At 45.0% G+C, this 12,873-nt stretch overlaps 1 protein-coding gene across 1 annotated transcript in view; it reads left to right on the top strand.

The window, feature by feature from the left end:
• The window catches only part of ARID1B (AT-rich interaction domain 1B), a 440,657-nt gene that overhangs the window by 373,209 nt on the left and 54,575 nt on the right, over window positions 1–12,873 (top strand). Inside the window, exon 9 of the mRNA XM_044917512.1 lies at window positions 4,941–5,268. Within this exon, the coding sequence (XP_044773447.1) occupies window positions 4,941–5,268 (328 nt within the window). The remainder of the gene's footprint in view (window positions 1–4,940; window positions 5,269–12,873) is intronic.

Raw genomic sequence — 12,873 nt, 5'->3', positions numbered from 1 at the left:
TCTTATGTGAGTGGAAACACTTAATAGTTCAAAAAAGCAGGAAGCTTGGAGTATTGATTGTAACTAGCAAATTTAAATATTCCGGAGTCAGGTACAGAATTTTTTGTGATCCTCCTAAAATAATGGTGACTCAGATAGAGTCTAGCTCCTTCTTCCTCTGTCTGGTGCTTGAATATACCTCCTGGTGGGTTGAAATCTGAATTTATTTGGTGACCAATTTTCCGGAGCTGGTGTGCCAAGATGAACCCACTTGAAAACTGTGGGCTCTCGGACTTGGCTGCAAGACCCGTCCAGCTGAGGTGGGCTGGCCCAGCATCTGCTGCCTTCATTGTGCCTAATGCTGGATCCATCTGTTTTCTGTCCGAGCTAGTGCCAACAAATTACTAATCTATTAGAGAAACATGGAAATAAGATTGCACTTCTCATTCCTGGCTTTTCCTCTCATATTTTGCTTGGCTTATATGTTTGGTTTTTGTTTATTTGGGGGAGAAAGATATGTTATCGAGTAGGCAAAGGGGGGAGGCATTAATCATTTTTCACTCCTTCCACACTTCTTTTAAAAGACTATGGGGAAAGATCATCAATTATCCATGCTGTTGATAGTATTATGATTGTTGATGATGACGGTGGCAGCTGTCGTTTATTAGGGGACTCTGTGCTCGGCACTCTGCTAGTCCCTTTGTACCAGGTCCCCATTACCGTTCTTACTTTACTAATGGCAAAACTGATGTTCACATACGTTAAATAACTTATCCAAGGTCATGCCGCTATTCAGACCCCAATTCTAGAGACTGTGCTTTGTCCATCACTGCCTCTTAAGCCATTTAAAGCCTTTAGAAACTAGCATTTTTATCCAGGCATGTGAGTTTAATGAGGAAAGTCTTTAGCGTTTCAAGGAGAAGAAAAGGGGACTTTGTATTTCTTCTCCCAAATAGAGGCCTCTATAATTAGAACATATTCCCTTGACATGTGCTTTTGAGTGCCAATTCATGGAATCAACCCAACTGATTGAGGAAAATGAGATTGGGAGCCCAGCACTCAACGGGCCTTTCTAAGCACAAGTGTGTGCGTGTGTGTATGGGTGTGCATGGTGGTTGTGCTCTCATGCAGACCCCGCCTGCCTGCTGTCGGGAGACCAGCTGCGGAGTCGAGCAAAGCCACTGAACCACAGCTCTTCCTCTTAGCACGCACCAGGAATGAGAAGGAGGAAGTAGGGTCCAGGGAAACCGACCATCTCGGTCATTTCTTTCCTTTGTGTTCCTTAAAATACAGAGTCTGACTGCCAGTGATACCCAAAGTGCAAGAGCCTGGGGTGACAGAGTTTCTCTGTTCTGACCGTAAGCAGAGTTCAACAAAATCAGGAACTTTCTTCTCTTACAAAACTGCGTTGTGGGCCACGTCTGCCATAACCATGTCTAAACGCTTGTTTTCTGAAACAAGATTAAAGTGTTATTTCATTTCCTTCGAAAGCAAAGCGTACATATGTTTTCACTGAATCAGGTTTCTTCCCAAATGAGTCACTTACCAAGTGCTGGGGGAGGACGGGAGCTAGTAATCGAATGAATATGTGAATTAATTTCATTTGCATTCGAACTGTGAATGAGTTTATTTATTTTTAATAAAACGCAAGTGCCAAAAAAGAGCACTGTGTTCCCTGATGCTATCAGACTCTCTGGCAGCGAGGGCGTGTGAGGTCAGTGAGGATGGAGAGGAGAAGCCTTAACTCTGCCCCCAGAGAAGCGTTCTGAGGATTGTGCTCCCGAGAAGGCGTGGGAAGAGGCAGGCCAGCAGCCTGCCCACCACACCGTTGTCCCTCACAAGCCGGGGAAGCATAAGGTGCCCTTTCCGCCGCGATGGTGGGACTGGAAGACAGACGGGGACCTTATGTGGGGGCCTGTGGGGTGGGAGGTTCCAAAACAACAGAAGAACTTTCTATAAAGAACTTTAAAATTGATCAACAGTGAATGTCTTACCTTTTACTTGGAAACAGTGCCCGTTTGATTATTTCCGCAAAGGCAGAGTATTTTCTTAGGAAAAAGCGGTTTAAATTCAAGGAGCTGGCCATAAAATACTGACTCACGTGGGCCTGGGTGGTACCTGAGGTCATTGGTATCACACCTCTCCTGTTCCTTCTAGTCTGTTTTGTTTTCCTCTCCATTTCCAGTTCCTGAAATTGCTTGCCTCACTCTGTTGTCATTCCCCTTTAGGCTTTCTTTAGCCTTCCAGAGGACATTCAGGGTCAAAGGGTGCTGGTTGTCACAAGTCCCTTTCTCTGCTGGCGGAGCGCTATATTAGTTGGTCCTAAGGTTGGTCTGTAGCAGGGGCTAGCAGATTATGGCCCACTTTGTCCCACCACCTGTGTTTGTAAATAAAGTTTTATTGAACACAGGCACTCTCATTTGTGTATGGAGTGCCTCTGGCCACGTCAGGGCCATAGTGACATTTTAGTTGAGACCATCTGGCCCAAACAGCCTAAAATATTCGCTGTCCAGCCCTTTACAGAAAGTATGTCGGCCCCTGGTTCGTGTGAGTGGTGACCTTCCTACCGTCTGCAATAAATAACACACTTCATGGATACCCAAATAAGAAAGCTCATGTAATGCACCTAACAGAGAGCAAGTACCCCGTCCTTGTTGAAAAGTCCATGGATCTTGTAGATTTAGGTGATGCAGCTTTACATGTGTGGACTTAAGAAAATCTGGTTCTACAGTTGTGATGATATGTCACATAAGTACGGTTTTTCCTTAAGCATTTGAGAGGCCACACCATAGTGTCCTGTGCTTGGACTCTGAACACACAGATTACCTGAATGTGAACCATGCCTTCTCTGCTTAGTAGGCACATGACCTTGAGACAAGCTCCTTAACATCCTATCCTGTGCCTCAGGTTTCTCATCTCTAGAATTAGGGTTGCAATAACAGAGGCCTCTTAGGCTTGAATACAAGGATTAAATGAGTTCATACAAAGAATTTGGAATTGAGCTTAGCACATAGTAAATATTAAGTATTTGCTTTTATTATTGTTACTCATCAAATCCGATTTCTGCTGGAAAACCTGGAGGAACTCCTCCTTATCTTCAAAATAAACCCTACACTTGGCGGCCTGGAACACAAGGCCCTGTTGAACCTGACCTCCCCCCACCACGACCCCCGCGCACAGTGACCCATCCTGACTTTGTCTGCTGTCTGGCTGGCTGGGCCACGTGTGCTGTCCTCTCTGCCTTACTCGCCACCCAGATACCTACCCCCTACCATTTTCACACGCCTGTTTGCAATACTTCACATACATAATGTCCTTTAACCCTAGCAACTCCTCAACTAGGCAGTATTAGAGAGGATTATCTTGGCTTTATGGAGAAGAGGGTGAAACCAAGAAAGAGGAGAACAAGTTAAGATCTTGTAGACATTATGTGCAGAGCCTTCACTCGGTGCCAGCTCTCCGCGTCCCAGGGCCTGGCCACCCATGGGCTCCTGAGGTCGCAGCCCAGCAAAGAAATCTTCCCTGAACTCCCCTACCGCACTGACCCCTGCCCCCTCAAGCAGATTACTCGTGCACTTTTCTTGCTTTTATACTTTTCCTTGTCTTATCCCTTCTACTCCACCTTACTCACTCACACACACACACACGGTGAGCTTCTTGAGTGCAGGAATTGCATTGTATTTAACTTTATATCCCCTAGAATGGTTATGTTGTTTTGACAAGGAGATTCTTCCAGAAAGCAGTAAGAATTGATTGAGAAACGTTAATCCATATTCTGCAAATGCCTTTTACATTCATTTTATTTCATTAATCATTTGTGGGAAGGCAGCATATTTTATTGGTTAATTACATGGGTCCCAGAATCCTTTTGCTTGAGCTTGAACCCTAACTTACTGGCTGTTGATTTTCTTCATTTGTAAATGGAATCGTCGTCATTTATATGTATTTTTTATATGGTTATCGGAGAAATGAATGAAATCATTTGACACAAAGCACTTAACCCCATGTGTCATGCGTAGTGTGGTTCAGCAGTAACTATCTGCAGTCATTATTATTATTGGAATGACATCACATATGCCTTTGACTTACTTGAATTTAATCTATGTATACTCAGTCAAAATAAAAGGTGTGGAAGGAGAGAGAAGACAAAACTATTGAAATAGCTGAGGCCCTCCAAGCTGCCGTTCTCCTCAGTGTGTTCCCCCGGTGTGAACGGGGGCTGGAGGCGTGTTTGTGGCCCTTCACTTCTTCCTCACGCTCTGCCTGCTCCCCACGGAGTCACCATCTCACCGCGCTGAACGTCTAGGTAGTGCTTGAAACCACATTTCATAAGACATGGCACCAAGCATAAACTAGCTGCTTTCTCTGGTGCTCAGGGAAAAAACAAACAAAACAAACACACAAACAAACAAAACGTGCTCCCAACACCAGAGAAAAACAGGTTGTTTGGCCGGACTATTGCTGAGCACCCACACGACACCTCCTGTGGGGTTTTGGAGGATAATTTTGACCGTATGTGCATCTTGTCTTACGTGTCCTCTTTCTGAGAGCCCTTTGTCAGAACTGTCGGACACTGGTGATGTAGTGATGCAGTCTCGGTGGTGTGTTCCTAAGGACTAGGGCTTGAAATCACTACTTTGAAAGGTAAGCATGTGAGCTCTGGGTGGACTGAGGCGACACTCGGTACTAGCATCCCTTGCCTGTTTCGAGATGGCTTTAATGGTTCGCCTAAATGTCCCCTCTATCTCTCAGTGGTCCCATGTGGCTCTTTGCCTTTGGAATGGGCCGAGAACATGTGTTGACCCTGCCAGCCTCATCCGTGCCAACAGGGGAAGGGTTAATAAGGATAATGACGACTATTCTGTGTTGACCGCATTGTTGGACAAGAAGCCTTTCCAGTGAATGTTCTCACCAGTCCAGATAAAGTAAAAGGCTTTAATTTGTGTTTGCTTTTTGTTTAGGTAACTACTCCAGACCCCCAACGTATAGCGGGGTGCCCAGTGCAAGCTACAGCGGCCCAGGGCCCGGCATGGGCATCAATGCCAACAACCAGATGCATGGACAAGGGCCAAGCCAGCCATGTGGTGCTATGCCCCTGGGACGAATGCCATCAGCTGGGATGCAGAACAGACCATTTCCTGGAAATATGAGCAGCATGACCCCCAGCTCTCCCGGCATGTCTCAGCAGGGAGGGCCAGGCATGGGGCCACCGATGCCAACCGTGAACCGTAAGGCACAGGAGGCAGCCGCCGCAGTGATGCAGGCCGCTGCAAACTCGGCACAGAGCAGGTATGCCGTCGGGGCAGGCGGTCTGCGTGCGCACCTGTGGGTGCGGGTCGCGCACAGAGCTGCGCCGTCGCCTGGGTCACCCGGGCTGGGGAGCGGTGCAGTGTCGTTCGGCTTGGCCGTTCCTTTGGTGTTAACACATGCGGTCCCATAAAGTACAGAGAAGTAAATGGCAGACCACGTTCTCTGAGACATCGAGGAAGAAACCCGAGTGGTGGGCGAGTCCCTTGTGGGAGCTTATTTGGAATGACTGTGACTAGTCATTATAACCAGCGCCCCAGGGCGGTGGCATATCTGGGTGGTTCCGGTTAGAGGAGCGAGGTTTAGGCTGGAAAAGTCTAAAGCCGAAAAAGTAGGCTTTTAAAATCTAACCCACTGAAAAAGGACCACCTTCCTTTTTTTTTTTTTAACCCCACCATAAAAATCCTTATAAAATAGAAACTTTGTCTATGCACATATTTGTATTGTGTGTGTTTGTCTAAATGTTTCTTTGTGAGATTTACAGATTTCATATTCTTATGTTATATTTTATTTTTCTGGGCATACCTCTCTATCTGTCCAAACCAAAATATGGCTAATAAAGCAAATACTTCATAAAGTTTAAGTTGATAGAGCAAGGCTTTAGCCTCAGTTACATACTTGTTTTCCATCTTGATTTTTTAAATTCTTGAAGTAAATATTTAACCTGCATAAAAATAACATAATTAAAAATTTATGAGACAGAAGCGAATAGTTTTAAGAGAAGCATTTATAGATATGTTTTAAGTTATGTTTAACATATGTTAAAATATGTTTTAAAACAAAGCACATTGAAAGCTATGTATGAAGATATGTGGTCTTCAGAAGAAAAGATAGAAGAATCTGATTTTTGTCAAAGGGAAAGAAAAATGTGTGTGTGTGTATGTGTATGTGTGTGTGTGTGTTTAAATGTGTCCCTTTGTTACTTTTCCTCTGAAGCTGCTATTTGGGGAATGTTAGGGACCCTTCAGTCTCACCGTTTGCTCCAAATAATAATAAATTTCCCTTGAGGAATCAAAATGAAAGTCAATCATTCTTTCTCTCTCCCTCATCCACATTACAGTGACTTAAAATCTCCTGAACCCCACCACTATATACACTAAACCGAACCTTAGGGAATGTTTTAATAAACCTGTCCACGAAGACTGGTTTGCCTGGTCCCGTTGAAGTTCTGAGTTAGGTTTAACACACACTGTCCCCGTAACTCCTAAAACACCATTGTTGCAACTCCTAAAGCACCAGCTCTTCTCAGGTAGAAAGTGCCTGATGGCCCTGGACATGAGGCCTTGGACAGTGGCCTGGGAGGAAGATAACCACAGAGACCAAGGCATAGCCGTTCGACATAAAAGTCTTGCTCTGCTCCCTTCCCAAATCAGTCGATGTGGCATTTTATCTAAATTCGTGCGGAGGTACACATCCCTGCCTTGTCATTGTCTGCTTCTGCTCGGCAGGCCATTCCAGAGCCTTGCCTCCGCATCCTGCCCACTGTAGTTCTCGGGGCGCTGTAACTGAGGACTGTGTATTTCGGCTTGTACTGAAGTCAGAGGTGCGTGAAGTGTACACCGAGACTAGATCTGAGAGTCTTACTCGTCTTTCCCCTTTGCCCCTGCCCCCCACCCCGCCCCCTCTTTTCAGGGAACCACCTCCAGTGCCCCTCTCAGGAGCTGCATGGTACAGAGGCTGAGGCCACATTCTGTAGCCCTCCACACCTACGTGTGGACAGAACCTAATGCACAGGGGGATTCATACTTGTCTACAGAGCAAATCCAAAGAGGTTGTTCTTCTGTTCTGCTTTAGGCCACCATACATTAGGTCGCCTGCTTATCCCAGCCAGTCTGGGGCTGGGGGACGCCCCATGTTTTCTTCCCAGCACCCCAACTATGGCAACTCTCAGGCTCCCCTGATGCACCAGCCTGACCAGTACGGGTAGGTAGCCACATACCCTGACTTGCTGCGGGACCTGGGCATTTTTTTTTTTTTTAAACCGTTAATGACCGTGCCATCAAGCTGCAAAAGGAACACCCAGAACAAGAAAGTGAAAGACCTAAGAGGAAATCCATCCCAGAGGGGGTTGTCTTTTTGTTTCTTTTTGTTTGTTTCGGGGTTTTTGTTCGTTTTGTTCTGTTTTGTTTTTCACTCTTCTGAACGGTCCCGTGGTCATGTGGTGGAGCCCTGCATGCCGTCCCCCAGATCCTGTCTTTGCATGGCTTTCGGCATGGCTTTTCCTTCGTGCCTGAGAGGGAAATGCAAACTTTTAGCTCCGTCAAAGGGACGAAGTTCCCTCCTCTGGCGTGATTTCCCCTGCTGTCGTCCTCGTGTTGTCTGGGAACTTGTGTCCTACGGCCCTGTTATCATGACTGTGTTGTTCTCATTCCTGCCGCTACGATGACCCGCTCCCACCCCGCCCCCCAATTCTGAGTGCAGTGACCTCATTTGACAGGAGACTCACTGCAGGAGACATGACTCAGGTTATTAATAGGACTTAAGAGGGGTTTCATTATATCATCACTGAGCAGACGTCTGTGCCAAAGATTTCTATTATTTCCTTCTCCCAAGGAGTTTTAGAGTATTGAAATCACCAGAAAAATGCAACCAAATCCTCCAACACAGAATTTGCCTTCTAAACGTGGTGTTGCCATATTATTATCAATTTCAACACAGGAATTACATATAGCAACAAAAAGTGTCTTCTTTCCTACTACAAAGCTTTATAATAGCAGGCTGTCACCATTTTTAGGTTAGTAAATGCTCTTACAGCATATTATTGACCGATTTTTAGCAAAAATATTGATATTGCTTTGCATATCATAACGGTAAGATTATCCTACATAGATGGAATCCTGTTCACTAGTTTCAGTAGAAACACACCACATTTTTGGTTAAGATAAAACAGGGAACAGTCAACTGGCTTTGTTTAAAGACTAAACATATAGAACGATGATTTTACGACTTGTTAAGAATATGTAACAGAGAGAGCCTTCCAATAGTTTTACATTCGGCATACATTTATTTAGACAGCAAGAGCAAATGATAATTTTGCAGTCGAGAGTTCTAAATCCTGTAAACATGGTCCTAAACGTGGGCTAACAAATATAGAATTTTGTAAACATAATCCTAAAAATGAAATAACAAATTTAGAATTAGGTAAACATTTCTTTTGGGAAACTGTCTTTTCCTCTTTTTTTCCTTTCTTGTGGTACCTTCAAGGTCAGTCCGTAAGTCAGTAGGAAAATAACAGTGGGGGGAGAAAAGCATTTATCATCAGCTGCTAATCCATAGGATCTGTCCTTTACCAACTCTGGAGTTCTGTTTAGACCCACAAAGCTAGTTTGGCCGCGCCTTGCCAAGCCACATTAAGCAGCTGTGTAAAATGAATTTAAATGGCATGCATCAAAGTAAAATCTCTTCCACTGGGCAGAAAATCAGTGTTAGCTAACCAGCACGAGAAGATCAAATCTACGTTTCAGCCAGCAGCATCCACATAGCTTCCTTAGAACACAACACCTCCTCCTTAATTAAGAATAAGAACAAGAAAGATGTTGGCGTTACTCTTTGTAAATCTTGTAAAGCACATTTGGCAAAGGTTCATCTTTGCGGCCCCTTCCCTGTGAGCTCTGAATTTTGCCTTTTTATGTCTACAGCATTCTTTCTAAAAAAGAAAGAAAGTTTTATTTCTATTTTAAACCTTCCTTTGCCCTTTGCAGTCCACATAACCTGTTGTGCCTTTTTTTTTCTTTAAAGCAGAAGCTTGAGTGTGAGAAAACATGTGTAGTACATGTTTTAGTGCTCTGGGTTAAGAAATTTGGTTTTCAACATGCTTTTGCTCTAACATCTCCTTGCAGCAAACTCGTGTTCTAGCTTTTGTTTCTGTTTTCTTCCCCCACTGATAGCCGTGTTGGGTGGAAGGCAGGTTGGCAGTTTGAAAAACCCATTTGCTGAATGTCGGTTTCTCTTGCGGGGAAGTGGCTCAGCCTTGCAGAAACACAGTCTTAACAGAGTTTGTTAAAATGCCTTCTTTCTCAAGTCAGAATCCCGCAGGGCCCAGAGCCTCTGAAAGAACCTGAAAAAGACAAATTAATGACAAAGGTGTAGTGAGTGAGTGTGTGTGTGTGCAATTAGACAGAAACAGAGAGCTCACTGTGAAAAATGACAGATTATGGCAGATATGCTCCAGGCTTTCGCAGCTATTGCGTGGAAGATGGTACAGAAAGCACACAGGTTTGACTGGTTGGAAGCCATTTCACTAATTCCCTTTTTAAGGGTGGCTCGACCAGGGTGAAACCCACCTGCTGTACTGAGTCGATTAAGGAACGTGTAGAGGAGGTTTTTTTTTTTCTTTTTCACCTTTTGAATAAAGGAGTTCCTTGTTTTGATTGTCAGAGGATTTACAATAGAATATGGTGAATCTTACTGTTGAGTACTAGATTAGCTCAGTAATAATGTTAATCATTTGGAATTAATAATTTATAGTATTTGTCCAGGACACCACTGCCACCGTATGTACTGATACACTTTTTACTCAGAAAATGCATTGCTGTGTTTAGTTTTATTTTTTTTTAAGATTTTATTTATTTATTTGAGAGAGCGAGCACGAGTGTGGGGAGGGGCAGAGGGAGAGGGAGAAGCAGGCTCCCCGCTGAGCAGGGAGCCCGACTCAGGGCTTGCTCCCAGGACCCCGGGATCATAACCTGAGCTGAAGGCAGATGCTTAACCGACTGAGCCACCCAGGTGCCCCTGCTCTGTTTAGTTTTAAAGCATTTCTAGTTAAGGTGGTGCTCTTTTGAAGTACTGAGAAACAGAGAAGTGGAAATATCAGATGATCTTATGAAAAGCCAAGTTCAGGGACGGCAGGGGACTGTCACCCTCAGTCCAGTTCTGATGGCTGTGTTGAAGGGAGCTGAGACATTGTCTGCAGAGGAGAGCCAAAGCTGGCCAGACGTTTAGGAGGGACTTCGGCCTGCTACTTCCTAAAGAACCATTGCCATGAATCCCAGGCCACATGCACTCATAAAATAAAATTTCCCTCAGCTGCTATGTGTGTTTTGCATCCATCCGTCCATCCATTCTGGCGGCACTTGGAGTGTCCAACAACTGACATCTCTGCCAAATGCAGCCAGTTTGTGGATTTGGATATATTAGAGTTATCCAGGGTTTTGTCTTGGAAATGAGTGCCGAGGATGAAGCATGACTTCCGTGAACATACAGAAGGCCAGCCATGCCCTAGATCTTTAGGCCGGGCTATACTTTGGTTCCCTGAAGTCTGCTGTCCCCAGCACCCCCGGACATCAACTTGAATCAAGTCTTCAGTGACTTGAGACGGCTTATGTCAAAGTTCTGGCACAGATCTTTACGATCTTTCATCAGAATGAAAATGTTTCAGGGGCACCTGGGTGGTGCAGTTGGTTGAGCGTCCGACTCGTGGTTTCGGCTTGGGTCATGACCTTGAGGTTCTGAGATCGAGCCCCACGTCAGGCTCTGTGCTCAGCGTGGAGTCTGCTTGGAATTCTCTCTCTCCCTCTGCCTCTCCTGCTCGTGCTCTCTCTCTCTCTCTCAAATAAATAAAATTTTTAAAAAAAGGAAAAAGATAATGTTCCATTCTACATTCCAAAAGGATGTAGTTTCAATGACCGAATAGTAGCATGTCAGAGCTGGAGGTATGTTAGATGTCATCCAGCCTCTGTCCCTTGATTTCATGGTGGAGGAAACAAGTATCTGAGTTACCTGCTCAGGACCCTTCACCAGGCACAGCCGGACAAAGCCGGCTCTGCGTCCTGTACTAACTGCTCTTCCTTCACTTAGTGCGGTCTCTCTAGATTTTCCCTTTAAAAGAAAAAGTCTTCTTTTTTTTTTAAGATTTTATTTATTTATTTGAGAGAGCTCGAGTGGCCGAGCAGGGGGAGCTGCAGAGGCAGAGGGAGAAGCAGGCTCCCCGCCAAGCAAGGAGCGCGATGGGGGACTCGATCTCAGGACCCTGGGACCATGACCTGAGCCCAAGGCAGACGCTTAACGACCGAGCCACCCAGGCGCCCCTAAAAGAAAAAGTCTTAATTTTAGTTCTTCCTCATGTCTAAAGGCAGTTCTGTTAGGACCCAGCTATCAGCCCGTGTCTGGGTGGAGATCCACCTTCTGAGGGACGGGCTGGACCTCGTTCCCTGGCCCACCCTGTGGCGCACCTGCAGGGAGACGCGGGTTTGGCACCTCCCCGTGCAGCATGAGTTGTCGTTTCTGCAGCCACAGGCCTTGTGACCTGAAGTAACAGTTTGCTCGAGGACACACAGATGGGTTTGAATCTCTGCCCTCCGGTATCGCTTTAGGGTCCGGCATCGTCGTGACTGGAGTGTCGCCGTTTGAGGAAGGGTTCTGAGTCGGCACTTGGACCCACAAGTGCGCACACCCACTGATGCGGGTACAACGCACGTCCGTCTGCCTTTTGCTGTCCCCGAAAGACGCCCCCGTGGACTGACCGAATGTCAGAAAGGAAAACTCTCAGGCTTCTTAGTTTTAAGGGGAAAAGTGAGCAAAAATGAGTCAGTTTGGAAAGTCATTATTACTCTTGCTTGGAAGGGAACTTCTATACTGAGTATCACAACCATGAATCTGGAGACCTACATTTTAATACTTACATCAGACCAAAAACTAGGATAACCGAAATCAGTTTTGTTAAAATATTTTTGTTTTTAGGAGGCGCCTGGGTGGTGTAGTCGGTTGTGCGTCCAACTATTGGTTGTGATGTCGGGGTTGTGGGATCGAGCCCCTCATTGGGCTCGCACTCAGCACAAAGTCTGGTTGGGTTTCTCTCTCTCCCTCTGCCCCTCCCCACCGTTAGCTCTTTCTCACACCCTCCCTCTCTAAAATAAATAAATCTTTAAAAAAACATTTTTGTTTTCAGTAAAACAGGATATTGGGAATTCTGACTAACATTAGTTTTTAACCTTTGCCGTTCATTAAATTCCATGAAATCATCTTAGTCACAAGGTAGCTTGATCAGTGGTCTTCCTCTGCTTGGAAATAGCTGGCTCCACATAAAAGCGACTGGGTTAGCCTGTCCTCTTGGATACAGAGAGCTGCTTACGTCTGTATCTCATGGGCACCCCACATACACACACGTCTTCCAGCAACTGTGCTTTAGGGAGGTGTATTTATAATTCATTTCCCCTGTTGCTATTTGCCAGCAAGGCACTTCTTCTGTATTATTTTCCTTGAAGCCAGTGTGATGCAATTCTGCTGGTGGGCCAGGAGCCACTGATGTGGAAATATAGTGCATTAAAATGTCAAAGAGAAGGGCCAAAAAACTTATAAATATGTCCAGACCCAGTTACGGTGAGGTCCATGGGCCTGAAGGACTGTGAGTGATTTGTATTAACAAAGAATTTAGCCCTTTGGATTTTGGACAGTTAGGTTTTAAAATAATAGCTATGATTGGAGAAGTCACATTATTGAAAGACAGAAAAGATTTCAAAGGCTTAAGTAGAGTTTTTATTTCTGTAATTAAATGTAAGCCTTTGCATTATCATCTAAATACTGTGCTTAATTTTTAGCCCCTTTTCCTTCAGAATTTAGAATTGAGTATTCTGTTGGTATTTTAAGATT

Source organism: Neomonachus schauinslandi, chromosome 8 (assembly GCF_002201575.2).
Source record: "Neomonachus schauinslandi chromosome 8, ASM220157v2, whole genome shotgun sequence".
Lineage (NCBI taxonomy): Eukaryota > Metazoa > Chordata > Mammalia > Carnivora > Phocidae > Neomonachus > Neomonachus schauinslandi.
Note: the sequence above shows the minus strand (reverse complement) of the source record. Positions and strands in the feature narration are given on the sequence as shown.